The sequence below is a fragment of the Genypterus blacodes genome, unplaced genomic scaffold (genome assembly GCF_046128005.1).
Source record: "Genypterus blacodes isolate CSIRO-AG114 ecotype Tasmania unplaced genomic scaffold, CSIRO-AGI_Gbla_v1 ptg000108l_1, whole genome shotgun sequence".
Lineage (NCBI taxonomy): Eukaryota > Metazoa > Chordata > Actinopteri > Ophidiiformes > Ophidiidae > Genypterus > Genypterus blacodes.
In genome coordinates, this window is record NW_027466912.1 from 666,879 (window position 1) to 689,735 (window position 22,857).

At 40.2% G+C, this 22,857-nt stretch overlaps 1 protein-coding gene across 1 annotated transcript; it reads right to left on the minus strand.

Moving 5' to 3' along the window:
• Positions 1-2,032: 2,032 nt before the first annotated feature.
• Positions 2,033-22,301, minus strand: crtac1b (cartilage acidic protein 1b). The gene is made up of 15 exons (XM_076160904.1): positions 22,287-22,301; positions 21,897-22,087; positions 20,763-20,959; positions 20,305-20,441; positions 17,527-17,683; positions 10,681-10,815; positions 9,437-9,579; positions 6,656-6,792; positions 5,544-5,626; positions 5,102-5,202; positions 4,822-4,990; positions 4,235-4,380; positions 3,301-3,343; positions 3,061-3,204; positions 2,033-2,160 (listed from the first exon to the last, which is right to left on the minus strand). Exons 1-15 carry the CDS (start codon positions 22,299-22,301, stop codon positions 2,033-2,035), a joined length of 1,926 nt encoding a protein of 641 aa, XP_076017019.1.
• Positions 22,302-22,857: the final 556 nt, after the last annotated feature.

The window sequence follows — 22,857 nt, forward strand, 5'->3', positions numbered from 1 at the left end:
ATTATTATCTAGAATTATATTGCAGTAACTTGCCAGTTCCGGTTTCTTCAGTTCACTGCTGAAATCTATTGATTTCCCGAATGTGGTGGGGCTACAGGGTTTTCTAAGGATAATGAGTGCAGAAAGATCAATTTTACAAGGTGTTTCCAATTTTTATAGCATAACACAGTTCTTGAGAACCCACAAGATTTGTTTAGCTTTTATTGTGGCATACATAACTTCTGTTGAAACAACAGCACATAGTTCTCTAAGGCCGTGATTTTTAACCACTGCACAGTGATCGTCAGGTTTGCCGTGGGAAATTATCCATTTTTACTTAATTGGCCCAAAAATAATTATTATTCAGTTACTGCAAATAATTTGCCATTGTTGAGCGTCTGTGCCGTTAATAAAGTGACCGGCAGCGTAATTAAATATTTGTCCATGTCAGTTTGTGGCAGTAGGTAGCGCAATAATGACATTGTTAATTTAAGACAATAGAATTAGTGATGCGTGCAAAAGGTAGTAGCGACACGAAACACAGCAGCGATGGATAAATATTTGAAAAAGAAAAATGACTCTGAACTGGGCCCTGGACAAAATTCTAACCCAGATGAAGGGCCTTGTATGAGTAGTGCTTGAGAGAAACCAAAAACGCTGAGTTCGAGGCAATACAGAAGAAGTTACCTTTTGTTTGGATTTACTTTTACCGGGGATCCGACTGCACCGACTCTGTTAGGCTTGATGTGTGAGGAAAAAGCTTTCTAACAGTGCCATGGTCCCAAGCAAGCTTAAACACCATCTCCAAACCAAATACCCAAACAACTGAAATTTAAGACCAGAGCTATTTTGACATTGCTAGCATTTTCTACAACATATCTATTTGAGCTGAGCTTTTCAAGCATGACTGCTAAAAAACCTAAAAACAGGGAGACACTGAGGTGTCGAGGAAGTGCTTTGTGTGTGCCTTTTTTCAGTTCCTGCCAGGATATCAGCTTTGTGTTCATCTTAACAGGAACCAGGTTTTAACAATGAGTGAGTACAAACAATTTGAGTAAGTAAATGGTCATTATATACATTGTATTGTCTGCAATGTGTCATTTTGTAACATTTATGGTTGGTGGTGTGCAGGGGGATTTCGTTAATGTAAAAAACATGCTGTGGCTCAAAAAAAAGGTTGAAGACCACTGCTCTAAGGGTACATACATATACATACAGACCTGGTAAACAAAAAAAAACTTAGTTTGATATGGTTTACGTAGAAATAAAATATTCTAACATTTCTAAATTGACTTTGAGTATGTCAGTGCTAAATGTAGTTGTTATGAAAATGTCAACTTCTCCATCTGAGTTGTAATAATGTCTGTGTCAACTGATCTGTATTTTTACCAAATGGGATCATGAATAAAAATACTCTATTACAATTAATATCAACAGTAGATTATAGAAACAGAACTTCATACAACATTCAAAATGCATATCTTAGAGTTTTACATTATTTTCTATGTTTAAAAAAATGTATGACTTCTACCTACTGCACACAACTTTTATTGCTCATGTCAGTGCTTGTGCTCACACACTCGTGCATGTGTGTTTATTGACCTACGCAATGTATTATATGTAACAAAATGTGGCCCAGCATCTGAGACAGTTGGTATAGAGCCAGAAGAGCTGTCCACTGTGTGTACACTGGTTTATACACTGTGGATGCCACTCACTGACTTGGCTTCAGTTCAGGACACAGTATGTAAGTGCCAGGTGATGACATGAGGGCTCTGCAGTTATGACATTAAGTTTTGAGTCCCTTTGCTCCTAGCAGGCATGCTCCCTATTTAAGTTTCTTTACAGTCCACGGGGTGCTAGGAGCCAAGAGGTGGCAGATAGTGTACAAGTAAAAGAACATGATGGGAAAACAGGCAGATTTTTCTTGATAGAGAAGGAGGAATAGACATTTCAGTGAAAAGTTTCTGTACATCCCCATTCCTTGTCGGAGTGGTGAGCATGTAGCATTGGGATTGGATGAGAGATCCCTTTGGGGAGATGAAACCTGCAGCTACAGCAGACGTCCAGCCTGAAGATGATTGGTGAGTGGTAGTGTCGTGACGGAGAGCAGCCAAAGAGAGAGAGGTGACCACTTTTGTGAGACAGAAGACTCAGCTCCCCCAAAATAAGCAACCTCGGCTGTAGACAGAAGCAAACAGAGGGCAGGGAAGGTTAGCTAACATCATCTCTCTTTAGCCCCTTTAGCGCGACACGAACATTACTTCATGTCACCAAGGAACCAGGAAATGTGTTTTTGGTCGCTGCACCAAGGTTGATTCTAAATTAAATGGTAATTAAATGAAATGGGCAGCTGGGTTGTCAGATGCAAGCTTACTAGGGTGGACAACCAACATTTTTAAGTACTTGTGTTTTGCTTGTTTCTACTGCGAAAAGAACATACATTAAAACAGAAACCAGAAAGACTAATTATTCATAAAGCAGAGCTGAGAGACAAAATAAAGCAAGACTACAGCAGAGTTGAGGCAAAAAAAAGAAAGAAAAAAAAGGAAATCATCGCCATAATCAATTTAACTTTGACAGTTGTCACAGTTCTTTTTGTCGAGGACAATCTGGGAGACCAACGCAGAATGCTGCAGTATGAGAAAAAAAAAATCATTTTCCAGAACATGGGTGAGTGTTGACAGTACGCAACTGAGCCACAGCTCTGATTGCTGGCACTGCAATCTCTAAGGAACCATCTGAAGGTTACACTCAGAGTGTCCAAACACCCATTAGAAAAATCGCCTTAACAAATGTGAGCAAGGAAGAATTTTGGGTCCGCGAAGACCTCTACCCCATACTGTAGTTTCTAATCTGGATACCTGCAAGGAAAGGTTTTCCTATTTTTTTATTGTTGTCGGTCCTAAATGGCCTTTTATGGCTAAAAGAGTAATTTTTCACAGACAGACAACGGTGTGCACAGAGGGGACACAGTCATTATTACCTCAGAGACTACCTACCTTACTCAAAAACATTAATCACTGCAGTTTCTCATTACCAGGACTTCTTTTGTTCAACTGATCGTGGTAATCCACTCACCTACACAAGCTGATCCATCATCATTGGGCTCATAACCTTGGTTGCATCTCCTCTTGGCACGGCACTTATAGCTGCCATAGGTGTTGGTGCAAACAGGACGGTCCGAGGGACAGACAGGGGGAAAATGGGTGCACTCATCTTGATCTGGTAGTAGTGAAGAACACAAAGACACATTTCGGGAGAATGTTAAACAACAAGCACATAATGGTCAACAGAGGTTGGTAAATCTCTCCATCTTACCAGTACAGCGGCCATTTTCGCTCAGAGCAAACCCATGGCCACACTGCAAGAGACAAGATATTAATATCAACTACACTGGACTCATCAGTAGGCCTAGAATAACAGGTGCATACAGGTGTTTTGATGAATCACCGTCGAAATCCTCACAGGTTAATTCATTCATTCCATTCTCAATAAAATGGTTAACATAACATCAGTCAGCATGTTTACATTACAACTTAAACTCCACTACAACTTAGGCAATACCCCAATACTCAAACCAGAATACTGGCACCTACAATCATACAATGGTCAAAGTAACTGAGATCACATTTTTTCTCATTACATTACATTACGATCATTTGGCGGACGCTTTTATCCAAAGCGACTTACATTACATTATATTACCACCCTTCGCAGAGGGGGGAGCACTTGAGGGTTCGGTGCCTTGCTCAGGGGCACCTCGGCAGGGACTCGAACCGGCAACCCTCCGGTTCTTAAGCGGAAGCTCTACCCAGCTCTACCCACTTAAGCGGAAGCTCTACCCACTCGACTACTGCCTCCCCCCTACTACTGCCTCCTTTCTCGTTCTCTCTTTTTCTGTTTGAGGTAAACATAAACTGAAGTAAACTTATGCACTGTGCTGCTGCAACTAACTACATGAATATGTTCCTAATATAGTGGCTTGTGATGGAATCTGTCTGTGAAAGTAATGGATTAGAGCACTATTTAAAAATACTGAAAATAAGCATAGTATCACATCAAAGTAAAGTAAATAAGCTGATAAAATATAAGCTTATTTAATAATTAAGTGATCCACAAACACCAGAAACGATATCCTAATATTTTTATCATATGAGTTATTTCTATACATGGTGGCACAGTAGTTAACACTTCTTGGTCTTGCTATCTGTGTGGAGTTTCCATGTTCTTCCCATCGTTTTCACTAATTTACCTCTATTTCCACAGCAGGAGTGACTTCATTTTCATCTCTAGGGTAATGTATCTCCAGCACTGAGTTGATCTCTGAAGGCTCCAGTGGTCTGGCTATTGAACGGCCATCTGGCCAGTACACCTCCACAATTGTGGCCACATCTTTACCTAGACAGACATGCACACACAGAAGAACATTCATTGTTTTCCTTGATTCTACAAGGTCGCCCATAAAGTCAACATGCAGGCCTGGTAAGCAAGCCAGGCATCAGTGGTAGGTGGGCCCACCAGCTGACTAACCAGTGGGGATCTGAGAAAGGGAGCTGGTTCCTCACAAACTGGGCCATCTTACAGCTGTAGCACCTGTCCCTTATCTCCACTCTCGTTCCCGCCCACACACAGCAAACACTCCCATGGGCTTTAAGCAGTACGTATGAGAACAATACTTTTCACATGGAGAGCAGTTTCCATTTGGTTTCAACTTTACTGCCACATTCTATATAACCTGTTCATACCATTTCTATCAGTTAATCTTACAGCTGAGAACATCAGTGGCTTCCCAAAATTAAGCAGTCATAGCTTTGAATCCTGGTTTATTAACAGACGTACCGAGGCCAAAGTGGGCAACAGGCTCCATCTCACATAGGTATCCTGAGCCTCCATCAATGATGCGTGTATGTGGACCATTCTTCTTAGTGTACACCACCACTTTAGCCCCTCTGGCAAAGGCACCAAATTTGGTCCGTGGTATCACACGGAGCCATGAGTTAGTGGCACCCTAAGACCCGGACAGAATGTGAAAAGACAGGGTATTTTTAGAAGTGCATCTTCATTTCACTGTCAAAACAACGCGGTTGTTAGGTTCGAGGTAGTTTAAAAAAAGTCTCACCTGGTTGACTTTGTAGATGGAGAGTGGCTGTGCTGCACTTTCGCCATGTGACACCAGTAGTTCAAGGCGCCCGTCATTATCAAAATCTATTGCTACAGCTCCTGGACATCCATCACAATAACAATGTAAAACAACACTTTAAGCTTTTACTGTGTACTGTGCTTGTTTTACAAATGCGAGACTGTCAAATTTGAAGTGAACTTGAAGTTGTGGAAATCTTTAATTTTGTCAGTATGTCACTCTGTTTAAGTTATGAGTTCTGGTGTCTGTATACTGAATGTATTAATTAGGTTCGAGGACATTGTGTTTTACCAGTCAAAGCGCCTGGTTCACACATATCTTAGTGGAACTTTACTGCCATCTAATGGTAAAATTTAAGCATAGCAATTTTATGCCATGCGAATAATGACACTGCTTATGAAATCTTTTCTGGCAAACTGACCAGTTCCTCGTCCTTCTGGCTCTGCTGCATCCCCAACATTCAACTCTTCTATCTGAGGGTCACCATGTTCTCTTCTTGACACCCTATACAAAGCAAGAACACAGCAGTTACTCAGCAAATCAGTGACTTACCGTCATGAATATTGGACTGCACCGTCATCCAAGCACAGCATACCAGATATTCAGAGTTCACTTTACTGAGTGCTGCACTGCTTGGAAAAAACTAAAGTGGCAAAACATTTTTTTATTAAAGGTTACTTAAGTTCTAATCTCATTTCACAGAGCAGTAATGAGCTGATCTCTGAAAAAAATCGATCAATTAAGTTAAATATTGATTGGTTGTACTGAATAAATTAGCTTGAGCTCTATAATTTGGGCTGTCTCTGTCTGTGCCACAAAACAGTGCAGATGTAGCCAATTAATCTTCATAATAAACAACAGTCGAGCCAAGAGGTTTAGAAGTGGTGATCCTTAACACACTGCCACGCTATCCAGAAAAACAGATCAGCCTCTTGTAAACTGGAGGGATGTAGAAATATTTTCATCCAATAAATCTGAAGAGCCCAAACAAATTATTGGTATTCAGTATGATTTGACCCAAAGAGGGCGACTCGTGGAGAATTCCAATATGACATTACATCCTGTTCAAAAAGTATGCCGTATAAGATTTCATTGTAACAACATGGGTTTGTTCTAGTATAAAGTTCAAACAATTGATATGCAGCATATATTGCATTTTGAAATCTGAGCTCATTAATACACGGTCGCCCATGTAGTTGGAATAAACATTATTCCAATCGGTATATGTATATATACTGTATATACACTGTTGCCCATAAAGTTTGGATAAAAATCATTCCAACTTTGTGGGCAATGGTGTCTTGAGAGGAAGCCAAACCTCTGCCAGAGACCTAAAGAGACCTTAACCATTCTTAATGAAAGAGTCATTCATGTGTAGAGGAGGAGGCGGGGAATGGGAATTCTACATTCTTCTCAGCTCTATCTTGGAAAACTAAGTCAAGGTACAAAACAACTCTATTATATATCATAAAAAAACCTAGAACATTAGTGCATGCACATGTATGCATGTGTGTGTGTTCCTTGTGTGAATACCTGAAGAGTCGGTTGGCAGATGAGCCCCTATAGGCAATGTTATTGAAGAAGATCTCCAGCTCATTGTCGTTGTCAAAGTCTGCAGCAATAACTGTTCGGATAGGAGATGGCATGGAGAACTTCTGGGATGCTATATCCTAAGACACACACACACACGCACGCACGCACGCACGCACGCACGCACGCACGCACGCACGCACGCACACACACACACACACTGTAAATTTGGTAGAAATCTGTATGACTGTTACAGTGTCATGGTCTCCCAAAAAATTAATGGCTCAGCTTACATCAAAGGCTGTGTCCTTCAAGGATGAGTCCCATGAAATGAGACAGCTAGTGATATTTTTGAAACAATACCCTGAATAGCAGCGTTTACAGATCAGACGTGCAGGAATCGTGCTCACTGATTCTGCCAGGAAATATTTTGATGTGTTACGTTTCACTTGTGATGAGTCATGAGTATTGAGTTAGGGCCGATTTCAATCATATTGTAGCATCATCTACAGAGGAATAAAATAAAAACAAGTTTGGTAAATGCTTTTTTGTGAATGCTTTAAAATGGCATGTTTACAAATCTGTTTAGGCACAGTCTATGGATTATTCCATCTTAAAACAGGAAAACAGGTTATGTGATATCCTGATCCTGTGCTGCACTGGTAGTCATAGTTCTGAACTAAGTCTCTCAAATTTCTGAAACTGATATAAACCATAACCATAACTTTCTTGAACATTCATATTACACGAGTGAGGCTTATTACTATAGTAGATACTAAGTAGATGGAGTGGAACCATATTCATTCACTTACACAACGACACCGGTACACTATGGCATCACACAGTAACACAAACATGGTCATGACTTATTATCTGCCCCAGCAGAGCCACTGTGAATGAATAAAATAAGATGAGCCATGAATGCAGTTACAGATGAGTTAACAATATACAATGATCTGCCTGACCCAATGGCTAAAAACAATCCATAACCATGGTGTCAAACATTCAGTCTCTATAATAGGCAACATTCACGTCAATGATCATGTATCTCAGTGTTTTTCAACTGCTGTACCGAGAGATCCGGCCTGCGAGACAGATCGCAGCGCAAATTTCGAAGCGTGCATACTTTGGTTGGTGGTGTGACTCAAGAATTTTTTAATGTAAAAAAACGAAACCGAAAAAGGTTGAAAAACACTGATGTATCTAACCAAACAGTCCTTGAGTTAAACGACAGCCATCATCTGCTCACTCTTTCACTTCAAGTCACTGTGGATATGACCTACCTTTGTTTCTGCTAACACAAGAGACCACATGGGTGCTGTAGCTCTGATACCCAAAAAGCTCTGTAACAGAGGAGTTTTTGCATCGGAAAGTAACGGATATCTGCCAGCTCCAGTGACACAGTGATAACTCAAGGAAGAGTTATAGATCAGCCCTTCACTACCTCCACTATTTACTCCCTGTTTTAATTATAAGGCTCATAAAGTTGCAGGGAGGGCTGCCCGGAGTGACCTTCTGCTTCTCAGGTGAAGGAGAGGGAATGAGAGGTTGCAGAGAGGCGAGGGATGGTGAAGGGAGGGAGAAAGTTCTGCATTTACAGTAGGTGGATAAATGGATGTCGTATGTGGGGAGGGGTAAACTGGGCACAACATTCCCTTTAGAAGCCAGAGCCAGAAATGTGGAGCAAAGAATCATTGCTTTGCAGGGTAAAAGGAGAAAATACTTGTGGCCGATGGTTTCATATACAGTATGTGTGAAAAAGGCAAGTGAAATGCAAATACTATAACAATATTTCTACTAACTGTGCTATTGTAGCGGCTTCATTACTAGTTGAAGAAACGTTTCCCTTATTATATGTCATGATGATGATGCCTGAATAAAAATGTGTGCGTGTGTGTGAAACTAACATACAATAGTTTTCAATTACACCACAAACATCGAATATGCACTTTCGCCCACCCGGGCAAGTTGCTGCTTCAGCCCAATTTAATGAGTGGTTTACTGGAGTGACACAACAGCTTCATTATACGTGCCAAAGGTCAACACGGCTAGGGGGAGTGTTTGCTTGAGTGGGGGTTGCAGGCTTGTGATTTCACATTCTCCAAAGAAAATGTTGGTTAGCTAATTCAATTTATCTTGTGAGTATGTGTGTGACACCAATGGGATTATCTTTGGGCTAAGCAGCACACATTAACCCCTCATTTGACCCCCATAAACATGTCTACAGTGACATTTACGGCTTTGGTAAAAGATGCGGCCGCAGGTGCTGATAGATAGATCACTGAGCACAAAACCTGCACAGATTTACACTTTCCACAGCTGCCTACAGAACTGCACAATTACACTGCTGGCTATCTCACAGCAGTGATGGAATCATTGATTGAGTAAATCACAGCCTGTCCATCTTTAAACTCCTCAGTCCCGGAGTGAGTAAACATTGGCATATGCTAATTCAACAGCATTACTAATGGTGTGATTCGCAGTGTTAATCAGTAGTAGTACTGCTGCTGGTTAATTACACTTATTGTAGTCGGAGGGAAAATAATAGATACCAAGTCCTCTCTCTAATTGATCATTTGATGGAGAAACCATGAAACACAAACGCTGTAGCATCTACCGTGTTTGTGTCTCGTGATTGCTATGGATGATCTACACTGTCTATCATCAGGGATCACTACAGAGCTCCACAGATACAGGTGATATCGGGGGGAAAAAAGGACTTACAAGTGTAATCTTTTGAATTTTGTGAGCATGTAGAATTGATAGCACAAAATACATCCTGACCTTGAACCTCTGTTTACGGTTGCTCAGTTGCATGTACAGGCGGTGTGGTCCATTCCAGTTGCCATAGACAATGTCGGTCTTGCCATCGCGGTTGAAGTCTGCCAGAGCCACCCCTCTACCATGTTGCATAGGGTCCTCCACACCTAGAATTACATGTTAATATTTCATACCGTGTGTTGTTGTTGGTGGTGTAGTTACATTAACTTATAAGGACGTCAAAATATGTATTTGACAGTTTAAGGAGAAGGCTGTAATTATTATCTACACATCACATGAAAGGGCCTAAATCAAGACTTAAAATAACCTGTTGAGGAGATCATATACACAGTATGTGAAGTCTACAGATTAGAGACAGCACTTGTAAAAGTCTCAAACTACCTTCTAATTGCATCAGACAAAGGACTTCTCTCTGTGCTTGTTCTATGAGATCTTAGTGCTGCATCTGACACCATTTATCACCACAATTTATTTCAGAGACTAGAACATCTAATTGGCATTAGAGTAACTGTATTAAACTGATTGAAATCATAATTGTCCCATCAATTTCAGTTTGTTCAAATTAATATTAATCACACGAAAGCTAGACATAGCGTTCCTTAAGGTTCAGTGCTTGGACGAATACACAAAGCTGAGGCTATTGTTGGCCCTAAACACCTAAACACCTTGGATACACATTATCAAATGAGATAGCCTCCAGTGACACTGCAAGAAATCTAGTTGTCATCTTTGATCAGGATTTGTCGTTTAACGCTCACATCACAACAAATTTCAAGGACTGCATTCTTTCACTTACACAACATCGCAAAACTCAGGCACATTCTGTCACAGAATATTGCAGAAAAACTTGTTCATGCATTTGTTCCCTCTAGGCTGGACTATTGTAATTCATTATTATCAGGCTGCCCTAAGAAGTCCCTACAGTCTCTCCAATTGGTCCAGAATTCAGCTGTACATATTCATATTTCTCCCATTTTCCGCTGGGTGGACAGCTGGCAACCAGAGGGTCACCGGTTCGAGTGAGCAATGATTATGGCTCTTTGATGTGTTATTTTTGTGTTAGTTTTGTGGTTTAGTTATGTGGAACAGTGACTTTGATCAGACTTTCGATAAAAACTGTCTTGATGGGATAATGCCATTTTTGGTTGAGGCTTTGAAGGGGATTTATTCATGTGGAAAATAAAACACCAGCCACAGCCGTTTCCTTTACTTTGTATACATTTTGTATCTCAACTATTTCCTCTCACCAGCCTGCTGCGCCACATCTGTAAAAGTTCCATCACCATTGTTCCTGAACAGAAAGTTGGGTCCGTACTCATTGTCACAAAAAACATCAGACAGGGTGTGACTTAAGATAGGCCCAACCACCACACCTCGCCCACCTGCATGGATGAACAAAAAAGAAGAGCTGTATGACTATTCCAATTAACACATTAACAAGAACAGGATAGATAGAATATGGCAGTGATGAAGAGAGTTCAGGCTCCATAACAAAAGTGACTGGCAAGAGTTCATTACTTTCTTCACAAGCCATTTCCTCTAAGCAGGGTGTGGCTTTCTGCTGACAAAGACAATGATTACTGTATTATGGACTACACACAAATACACACACCTGTAAATAATTACAAGAATCAACACAAAGTCACACTGCGCACTGATAATATTTTACATTAAAGCAACAAGTGGTCAATCTCACTGATTTGTTATGCTTGATTTTATGCTTATAACGTACACACACACAAAATCACCAAAACACAACAAAGCTAACAATTTTAAGTAGACACTTGCACCCTTAGATTTAAAATCTTAAATCACAAAATGTATGTAAATTAACATACAAGTTAAAAAATTCAAATTCTTCAATAAACAAAAATTGTATGTTTATATTTTTCCATCAATAACCTTCAACATGAGTAATAAAACTCTTTAAATCGTGTAGTTTTTCCAAAACATCCTGTTCAGACCTCTACCAAATTTGAACTTCATAGGAAAGGGATTTTTATGATGAATATTCTACGTATCTAAGTATATCTATGCACCCTTAGGTGTGCCAAACCTCTACAAAATAGCTACAATGTGCATTTTCATTCATATTTGCAAAGAGGCACATCACTAGACCTACATTTGCAACATATTTGTCCGTGCAAGGTAGTGATCACTTGGTTTCCCGCTCTGAAAGGCCTCTGTGTGAAGGGTGGCCGTCACCACATGAATGTTTTCTATTCGATGAAAATAATGTCAATCAAGTCAGGTTAGTTGGGGGAGAGTTATATTGATGCTTATTGATTGGTCACTTCATCGCAGGCATTGCTGCTCCAGAAAAATTCCTCTCAAACTGGAGATTAGATCTAAATGTAATCTCAGATTCCTTGGCCTGGATAACTGAGAACCTTCACAGACAAAACAATTCCTTATTTCATCTGCGGTGTGCTGCGCTGACTCGACGTAATTTAAATGGTCATGTGTCTCGTAAAAGGTGAGCAGCCTCTTGAGCCCCTTATCTAAATTCCTTCCTGGTTTTCATCGTTTGCTGTTAGTGCCCAGGAAGTTAATTATGTTATTGTAGGTAAATAAATATGTTCAAACAGTTTTTCAAAGTTTGAAACGGCTATTGTTTGTAACAAGGCCTACTTCCTGTCAGTACATGCTGAGACAGAGGTGGTGGATACTTTTTATTACAAAACAACCATGACAGGCATACACAGTGCCCCTCTGAGTGATCTAGTCATCTTTAATCAGGATTTGTCATTTAAAGCCCTCATAAAACTAATTGCAAGGACTGCATTCTTTCACTTAGGCAACATCGCAAAAATTCGGCCCAATCTATCACAGAATGATGCAGAAAAACCTCCACTTTCCACGCAACATTCCTAAAAACAATTACCAGTCTACTGTCTGAATTAATGATAGGATCTATGTTAATATACATTTACTAAGTGGATGAAAAATTCTAATAATTGACTTTTGGATTTCTTTCTATAAACATTTCATGGTAACAGAAACATAATATCTCTACAATTAATTCAGTGAAGATTGCAATGGAGAGCACATGAAACGTCTCCAACAGGAGGTGTTGCTCTTTTATAAGTTCACATAAATTAGTTAAAATCATATTTTTGGCCAGTTTTTGGTCGTAGAAACGTCAAAGTTGTTGTTGTAATGTGCATGATTTCCTGAATAATAATGTGCTGGGGGCGGCAGTGGCTCAGTCTGCAGAGGGACTTGGCTGGGAGCCGAAGGGTCGCCGGTTTGAGTCTCAGGAAGACCAGAAAAACAGACGATGGACTGGTAGCTGGAGGGATGCCAGTGCATCTCCTGGGCACTGTCAAGGTACCCTTGAGCAAGGCACCTAACCCCCAAATTGCTCCTGGGCGCCTTGCTCCAGCCCCCCTCACTCGGCATCTCTCCACCATTGCTGCACACAGACTGTTTGCATCGGGGTTTTTGCATGTGTGTGTTTCTTGTCTGTGTACATGTGATGTGTATAAAAAAAATAACTGAGAAAGGAAAATAATTTCCCCTCTGGGGGATCAATAAAAGTATGCTTTTTTTCTTTTCTTTTCTTTCTTCACAAGATGATAACATCCTTATTAACCACACCTAAACACTTGGAGTAAACATATGATGGACTGAGAGGCAGATAAACAGACTTTCAGAAATGCAGGAACATTTAAGACATCCCAGATGGTCTGTGGAGACAACGTTATGAGACATAAGAGGCAAGCATAGAGATGTGTGGGATCACATGACAACATGATGACATAAGTGCTCTTGGTCTTATTGAAATAATTGTGTCCGATATCATAGTCTCTTTCCAAAAAAGGGATTCCTTATTTTGGAATGCTGGTTTTCTTGATTGGTAACATGTCTGCAAAGGTGTCATAAATCCAAGTGTCTTGGGGAGATAACGGTCAATTACAGCATTCCAGTGCAACTCAGTCCAAGTCAATTGCTTACCTAAGAGAATGATGTTGAACAGAGCCTGTATACAAATCAGTCTGTATAGAAAATGAAACCCTATTTTTTTTTATATATTCTATAATGTGACATTGGATCTCCTACACCAAGCTCCAAACAAAAGCCATTTCATCATAACATGATAACATAATAGTTCTGCATAGCAGCCTTGTTAGCATCCTAGCTGAGTGAGCAAACAGCTTTTAGCATCGAAAAAAGCTTAGAATCCGAAGAGGCAAAACCAAACAACACAGCAGGCCATTTAAATTTTAACATGGAGTTACAACTTTCTCTCATCCAAAACACTGCCAAAATATGGAATACATTTGCAAATTCACCATCATTTTGAAGCTTTGGATGTCGGGACGCCTTGTCTGAACGACAGAAAAACTGACCAAACAGTTTTAGTGGATATTACTCTCTTTCATCTACACTGACTTGATCAATGTCAGTTTCATCCAAAAGCAGAGCTTCTAAGCTTTTGAATGACACAATGCTAACAGCAAGGCCTTTTTCAAGACCAATCAGGCCTTTTTTGATGCTGGCAAGTTTGGTTGACCTGCTTACATTTTAAGGTCTCACAGTAAAGAGTGTTTCATATTGTAAAGGAAGTTACAAATGCAAATTTGCGCATTGATTCAGTAAAAATATGAATTGAAAATATGAACTATAACATACATTTTAGCCTTCCTGAAGAGGATTCACCACAAACTTGACCACCTTGTAGTAAAACATGATTCCCCTACATTGCTCAAATTTGGTAGCAATCTTAACAGGAGACTTCGGAGCATGAATTCATTCTTTCTAGGGAGTTATATGACTCCTGTTGAGAATAACTATTATACAAGTACAGAAAAAAAAAAAAGTCAATGTTCATTGATTGAAAAACGTGGAGGTTTTATCTATATTTATAATAATATACTTTGTCATTCGACACATGGACTCCAATGGTGAAGGTGTCTACAATAATTGTGAGCTTTGCTCTGTGTCTGTGATGTGTTTATAGAGCGTTATAAGCATACAAACATGCAATATACACAATACACACATTACAGCACTATTAGGCTTTAACTTCAGAGTTAGAAAACCGCTGGCCCAACAGCAAAGGATTGAATCACAGAGTCAGAAGCAACTCTACAGAGACAGCGTGACAGGGTTTGTTTTCCATGATAATGCAGTACAGAGGATTGCACAAACCCCTAAAGTGAGGCATTTAATGGGCACGAGGCCAGGGTTCATTTTCCAGAACAAATGTTTAAGAGATAGTTGTATTATCTGGTTTCCAAAAATCCCAAATCCCAAAAGCCCAAAAATCACAACAATTATACTTGAAACATAATCAACTGTGCTCCATCCCTCCGTAACACCATCCACTGGGATGCAGCGTCAGTCATGGCAGTGACTGTGTGGATGAAAATCAACAGGTTAAAACTCACACACTCACTTCTAATTAGCTGATCTTCTAAGCATTTTTACACAAGTCCAGTGAGTAATAAGTAGGTCATTTTTAGAAAACAATCACTAATTGTGTTCAAATTAAAGGAACAAACGTCTGCAAGTACATTAGGATATTCAAGAGTGGAGTTCTATGCAGAAACTCATGGGGTCATCTAGGATTGGCTGTGATTGGGATCTATATCCCTCCCTTGATAATTCCTCAGGACCACACGCCTTCATTCGCTGCTTGGACAGCATTAACTATTGGTATACTATGGTCTCAGAGTCATTGACTCCTGAATACTTGGTTGTACATGCTGACTGGGAGTATTGTTGTGGAGAGTAGGCCAGACCACTCTCAGACCACACATTTGGTACTGGTACCAGTGCTCGTCTCTCAAACAAGGGAAAGAAATCAGCTACAGATAGTGCCTTGGGTATTTGACATCTTGTGGTTTGATATGTTTTAGTCTTTAGTTCGGGGGAATTCCTTTGATTAAGTAAGTTATGGCCTTTCAGGTGGGGAGGCACCATCATGAGTAGAATACTGCCTTATACTTAAACTTTCATGGATAAAGTCTGTTGACTCCAACACAGACTTGTGATGTGTTTATATGGAATGTGTTACATGGAGTTACATGGAGGTGGATTGTGGTCATGTGTGTGTGCGCCTCCCTCTCCTCCTGTGTATCTTCAGGTCCTCCCACTGGAAGTCTGCCAGCTGAGAGGAACCAAACAGACCATTGCTGTGTTTAAGATGCCAGACACAGTTTTCCAATTCAGGATCATAATAGACCTTAGGAAAAGCTTTCGGAGGGGTTTGCAGCCATTTAGTTTCTTCGCCTTTTTCAACTGTTTATATTTGAGATAGCTACCTTTGTTATATTCCAGATGGGGCAGAGGGTTTTGTTTGTTGTTTTGGTCAAGGCCACACTGAAGATAAATTGTTTTTGTTTTTTAGAATAGATTATTTTGGGCCTTTTGGGCGGCTGTAGCTCAGTCTGCTGGGGTCTTGACTGGAAACCGAAGGGTCGCCGGTTCAAGTCCCATGGAGACCAAAATAGGAAAGTGGAGAGATGCCAGCAAATCTCTTTGGCACTGCCGAGGTGTACTTGAGCAAGGCACCTAACCCAAAAATCACTTTCAGCCCCCTCATTACGCTCATTACATTACATTACAATCATTTGGCAGACGCTTTTATCCAAAGCGACTTATATTACATTACCACCCTTCGCAGAGGGGGGAGCAATTGAGGGTTAGATGCCTTGCTCAGGGGCACCTCGGCAGGGGCTCAAATCGGCAACCCTCCGGTTGCCAAGCAGAAGCACTACCCACTGAGCCACTGCCTCCCTCGCTCTGCATCTCTCCGTCACTGCATTTATGTCCTGCTGTGTTTGCGTGTATGTGTATTTTGGGCCTAATACATATCATTACTTTCTTTCCATGAATAAAAAAAATAAAAAAATGGTTATGGTTATGTCATCTGATACTATACTGTAAAAATAAAAATACTGTTGATTAGCCCTCCTGCCTTTTGTGTATTTTTTGTGTCAAATCATTGTCACAAAGTACTGTCCAACTTCTATTTGTGGACATGTTGCCATGGTGTTTGTATGTGCAAAAACTCCATAATGTGCTGTTAACTGGTATTTCTAACAATAGCTAATCTAACATCAAAGATTTTCCTGGAGGCGTCCGTTTTGATTTTCGACAACAGGGAAACAGAAAACACAAGGGAACTCAACAGAAAAACAATTTGCAGGACAAAAAAGGGGGGAACTAAATAACAAGCACCAGGCTACAATAATGACAATGAAATATGACATTAAAAGCTATTTTATTCTATTCTATTCTACAAGAAAAGTAAACAAAAAAACTGGAGCATGAGAGGCTCAGGGAACATGGGAAAAACTAAAATACATACTCAAACTGAGTCGCAGAGCAAACGGATAGAAAACACAAAACTGGAGACAAGAAGGAGGAGCAAATAGACACAAAATAACAAGTAACACATGGGTTAAAGGATTACTTCAGGAGTACCCTGAGGAGTACAAAGGTACATGAATGAGGGACAAGGAAGAAAACCAGGATGAGCTGACAACAGGTGAGCGAAAGACTGAGGTGAGGACTACACAGCAGGTGAAAATTAGAAAAAGAAATGCAAGAGAGAAAACACAAGTGCAGTAAATTAAAACATACAACAACAGAAACTACTACAACATAAAACAGCAAATAACACAACCAAATCACAGGACCATGACAAACGTGGGTGTTATGTTATTCCCAGCTTCGACTTTCAAGGCAAGTAGAACGCAGCATCAGTTAGGTGAACTGAGTCCACATTACTGATCTGTGAAGTCCTGACATATTTGTTGCCAGGGCCTTTTCTACCCCATCAAGTAACTCCCCCTTCCCTTTTTTGTTTATATTTAAGATTATTTAAATGGCACATACACAGTCATACACAGCACAGCATGTGTGTCTTCGCTTCCCTGTGACTTTTAGCAAAGTAAACAGCTGACAGGATCAAAAGAGCTCCCTCTCCTTCCTACCCTTACATTAGCATTGATTGACCTGTTTATACCATCCAAACTCTATTTTAATGGGCAGTCTTACAGTTATGGACTGTGACATGCACAAAGTCACACTGCTGACCACTACACAAACAGAACAGAAGAAAAGCATCCGCTAATACATACCAGTGAACTTATTGACTCCAGCCTGCTCTGCCACATTGGAGAGGGCAATGACGCCCTGTGAAAGGTCACTTGCAGCTGCATCCATTTCTATGAGGGCATGTGGACCCACATTGCCGCTGGCATAGTTAGCAATGTAGATGGCATAACGCCCTGTACCCTGGGAATACAAAAAAAGGAAAAAAATGTTACACTACAAGGGTTCTCATGAGAGCGTATACATAACCTCTGCTAAAAATGAACAAGAGAAAATGTATGTTGTTTTGATACAACAATTGCATAATTGGTCAGTTAATTCCATGATGAAAGGGATAATATAAGAGTGTTTTGATTTTGGTGTCCTTAGCAGCGGGATAACAAATACAAAATAGAAGGTTGAGTGAAAGTATAAATGAAATGAGTGGGGTTACTGAGTATTATAATACAATAGAATATTCTTGATGCAGCATAACTTCTTCCTGGAGGATGGTGCAGATCTTGTAACTTCTGATAAGTTATCAATAAAACAGTAAATCAGAGATTAGAATGTGATTTTTCTGATAAATAGACAATTAACCCAATTAACCAAAAAAGATATTGAAATATCAGAACCTTTTAGTTAACTTTGAGTGCGTGCGTGCGTGCGTGCGTGCGTGCGTGCGTGCGTGCGTGCGTGCGTGCGTGCGTGCGTGCGTGCGTGCGTGCGTGCGTGCGTGTGTTTCAAGTAGTCAATAGCATTTGTTTGTTTTTTATTTTGCTTTTGTTTTCAGTCCTATCTTTGCCAGAACTAAACAATTAAATACTACTTATATATCAAAACCTCAGCTGTGGTTGTTAGATATAACTACAGACAAGGGGGTGATAGTTTGAAAACACCTGCGTAGAGGGAAAAGATTTTTTGCTGTTTGAATTTGTACACAAATGGACAGCTGTTTACAAGTAACAAAAGATAATTGTCCATGTCTTCTTACCACCTTAGGATAATTACACATTACTCCCACAAGTCCACATTTAGGCTTGTGTAACAAGTTTAGCTTATACATCTACAGTAGTCAAGGTTCCTTTATTTAAAACATCAATTTCTCCCCCTTTACCCCACTTTCTCCACTGCTCCCCCTACCTCTTTCCCTGCCTCCCTTTAGAGATTAATTTCACACTCCATTATCAGTCAGAGTCCCTGCAGACACATACTCACAGACGGAACCACACTAATAGACTACACTTTCGATTTCAATGAGCTTTCCCACCAGGCCTTACATATTTCAATCAATATAAACCCATGCATTATACATTTTCACCATTTGTGTAAACCTTACCATATTTTAGTGGATGAGTCTGGTTGACATAAATGTTATTAAACACACAAACACACACACACACACACACTTAGAACGTAGATAAAATGAGAAAAAGCAAGAATGAAAGGCAGAAAGCCACTGGCAGTTACTTGACAGACTTAAAAGTCAATGATTTTTCAATAAGTCTTCACCCAAGGCTACTTTCTGTCGGAATTGCCATTGAATTGTGTTATATTCATGCTTGCAAATTGCACTTTGGCACTTAAATAAATGTTTGGCTTTTACATCAATGTTCCAACAGTGAACCAAAGGGAAGAATGCTGCTGCCTAAACCTACATTTCTAATATTTTTGTCTTTTGATTTCTAAGGAAATGATGTGTTTCATCAGATGTTCAAATTCTTCTTAAATCCACTTATTTGTGCAAATGCTCAAAGCTTCTCACTGCAAGCCAGCCCAAAGTGAACCAATCCATCAGTTCAATGTGAAACCTCTCAATATGTCACTTTGATCAGTTTGTACAAGACTAATGATGGGGCATCACTTTCAAGGAGACCTGGAGAAACAAAGTGGTGAATGATTAATTTTTTCTCTCTTTTTTCTCTCAATGATGTTACTTAGTTATGAGTAAACAAGGTCTGGCACATTAGACAATGCAACATAAGGGACCTTGTTTTGGCCTCTGTAACCTTGTACTGTAGTTGTCCCATTACTGTTCCCTAAAAAAGCATATATTATCTTAATAACGACTGCAGTGACCAAGAGGAGATGAAGAAATGTATTCTCTCTCCATCAATCTCTTGGGACCGGAATGGAAGAACACACAACTGAGTGTTGGCTGTATTTGCCATTACCAGTTAATATCTTCGATGGTTTGGCTGCTGAGAAGTGAGATAGGGCTGTTACAAAAAATAGACAGAAATCCATAATGTCCTCTCCCCACTGTTACCTTTATCCCTTATCCTGATTTAAAATAACAATGATGTGCGTGTATCTGAGATAAGGAACAACGACAGAGAGTCAGAGTCAGTTAGTCGGAGAGAGAAAAAGGGATAAAGATAGAGAGAAGAAAACCAAAGCAAGTGACTGAGAGTAAGAAGCAAGAAAATGCAACCGGCAGAAACAGTAGTGTGCAGTCATCACTCCTCTCCTCGTACGATGTTCTATAAAACAAACGAGCCCTGGCTTCTGTAATTACACTGGTGCGATGGACAGAAGAGAGAAAATGGCAAACCATTTCCCCAAATGAACTGTCATAGCACATGCTGAGAAGGGCGGTGTAGGCAGAGCATGAGTTATCGCTGGTAAACAAACAGAAGCAACTCATGCATGCAAAGAGAAAAGACTGGAGAGTTGTAATGTGTATGTTTGTGTGTGTGTCTGTGTGTGTGTGTGTCTGTGTGGTTCGGTATATACTGTACATTCTGTGTGTGTGTATGTGTGTGTGTGTGTGTGTGTGTGTGTGTGTGTGTGTGTGTGTGTGTGTGTGTGTGTGTGTGTGTTACCATTCGGTCCACACAGGCCACTGAGCGCCCAGCCATTCGGTTGGCAACATCTCTGTGTTCGTTAATGTCATCGCTCAGCAGATCTTCAAAGTGTCCATTACGGAACTTAAACAGCTTATCAGAATAAGTTGCCCGACCTTGAGAACAAAGAATTTAGTTAAAACAAAGATCGCATAGAGAGAGGAGAGATGTTAGGCAATGTCACAACATTACAGCATGACACTGTAGCTTAAAGAAGATATATAATAAGTGAATCTTTGTAAAAAAGTGATAGAGGTGAGGTGTGCTCTAGTGCTCAGTTTGATTAATAGTAGCACAAAGCTTACCAGTTATCTGTTAGCTTATCAGATGAGATAAGCTTCATCAACATACCAATTCGCTTTTGATTCTGTACAACCATGCATTTCCATGTCCATGAATTTGCATGCCAGAGCTTGTGTATGTATGTGTGTATGTACCAGAGAAAGCATTATTGGTGTTAAGGACATAAATCTCTTCCCGACCATCTCCGTCAATGTCGCACGCTGTTACTCCGATGGCATTGCCTTGACGATCTCTGAGGGCATAGAACGGAGATCTGCGGTTGTCCACAGCTATGTTGACAAGCCTCTTCTCCTTCTTGTCATACTTCAAAACCAGGTTAGGCCCATTGTAGCTGTGATCAGAGACCAATAACAAGCTGTTACAGTTCTGTGATATTAGGTGCCGTTTGTCTGCAAGCTCCTCAAAGTCTAACGGGTCATATTCCTTGCGCAACAGGGATTTTGATCACCTTCACTATAAACTAATGAGGAGGTTAGCAATTGTGCTTTGTTATTTAAATCAACATCAATCAATTGACAATGTCAAAATCTTGAATCTTGAAGAATCTTGAAAAATTTTGCCATCAACATCTACTTCTTATTGTGAAAACTACACATCATGAGTTGAGTTCATTTGCTGACACAGCTGTTTGCATAGATCATATTGTAACTTTTTTCTGTTACATGTTGATGTAAACGTGACTAAATACACCCAGCAGTTGTGAGGCAAGCGAGCCAGTTATTGGCCAGCATTCACCATGTTGAAGATGTGCCGTCAAAACATAGTGAGGCAAGGGGCCGCTAAAGGGCCCATTTTTAGCCAATTTGCATCCAGTGGGCATGGTAGTGCAGCAGCAAAGGAAAGCAGAAGTGCATAACTTTGGAGGGTTTTAAAATAGAACCCTAAGTGAAGATGCATTTTCATTTTATGTCCCCCTTAACACTTTCATGACTTATCTATGTTCTAACTTATTCTAAGAGTGTGAATATCGGCAAAAATATCCTCTCCAAACTATTCAATTGTGAATGAATGAATTTAACCATTGAAAATTTTACTTGAAAACAGGGTCTAAATTGTGTTTATAGTCGGCTGCTTCATGTGCCCAATGAAACATCAATTAACATCTTTTATCCAAAAGAAAACCGCACTGGGTACTCCTGCTCGCATTTTTCCTGTATCTATAACGTGTAGTTAGTAGTATGTAGAATTGTTAAAAATAAGTCTCGCATTCTTGAATGCGTTTTTTTCATGAAGCTGGACTAAACCTGACTTGGTTTAAGTTGCCTCACCCAGCAACAAACATCTCCAGGTCTCCATCTCCATCCACATCGGTAACAGCCACGCCATAGTTGAGCTGGGTGGGGTTGTTCTCATAATCAGGAGGAAGGACAGTCTTGGTTATGGCTGAGAACATGGGCTCGGATCGTTGAGCTATGCAGAACACAGGAAGCAGCCCTATCAGCTGGAACCACATCCTTACCTAAAGGAAAAAAAACACTCTATTAATGTAATTTCAGTCCTGTAGTTTGTTTGCTTTTAAAAATATCCAAACAAAGCAAAATCAAATATCAACAAACGTCATGGGAGAACATGTGTTATGTTCGTTGGAATGTCTGGGCGTAGGAGCAAGAAAATTACTTGCTACATTGCCAAAAGATGGAATAATCTTACTTACGTACAAACTCGCTGTTCATAATTGTTTGGTCCATCTATTCAACAAACTCTGTCAACAGAAGCTGAAACTAAGTGTAGAAAGTGAAGTGTTGTGAAGCAGATGTGCTGCCCTCCAGATGGCTCAACAGAACAGAGCTCATACAACCTCATGCTAACCACATGTTCCTCTGAAGATGTGTTAGGTAAATTTGAAATATTAACCCAGGCATGTCCAAAGTCCAATCTCGGCCCGGGGTCAGATTTCATACAGTCCGCAGCTTCCTTCTTGAAATGTATTATTTATGGCCCGCCGGCACAGTCAAACCGAATAGTACATGTTCAAAGTGCAATTCCTCTTTTCACATCAGGATGGCAGCACCACTCTGTAGTCACGCTGTTACACCTTCCACCCTCCGGGTGTCATATTAGGTCCATCTCTACTATGGCGACGGTACATAAAAAGAGGAACGTGGATATCGAGGGCTGCCGCTTCCAGGAGCAATGGAAATTGCTGAATTTTTTTCAGTGAAAACCGAAACAATTGCGTTTGCCTAATTTGCCAAGAGACTGTGGCCGTATTGAAGGAATTCAATCTAA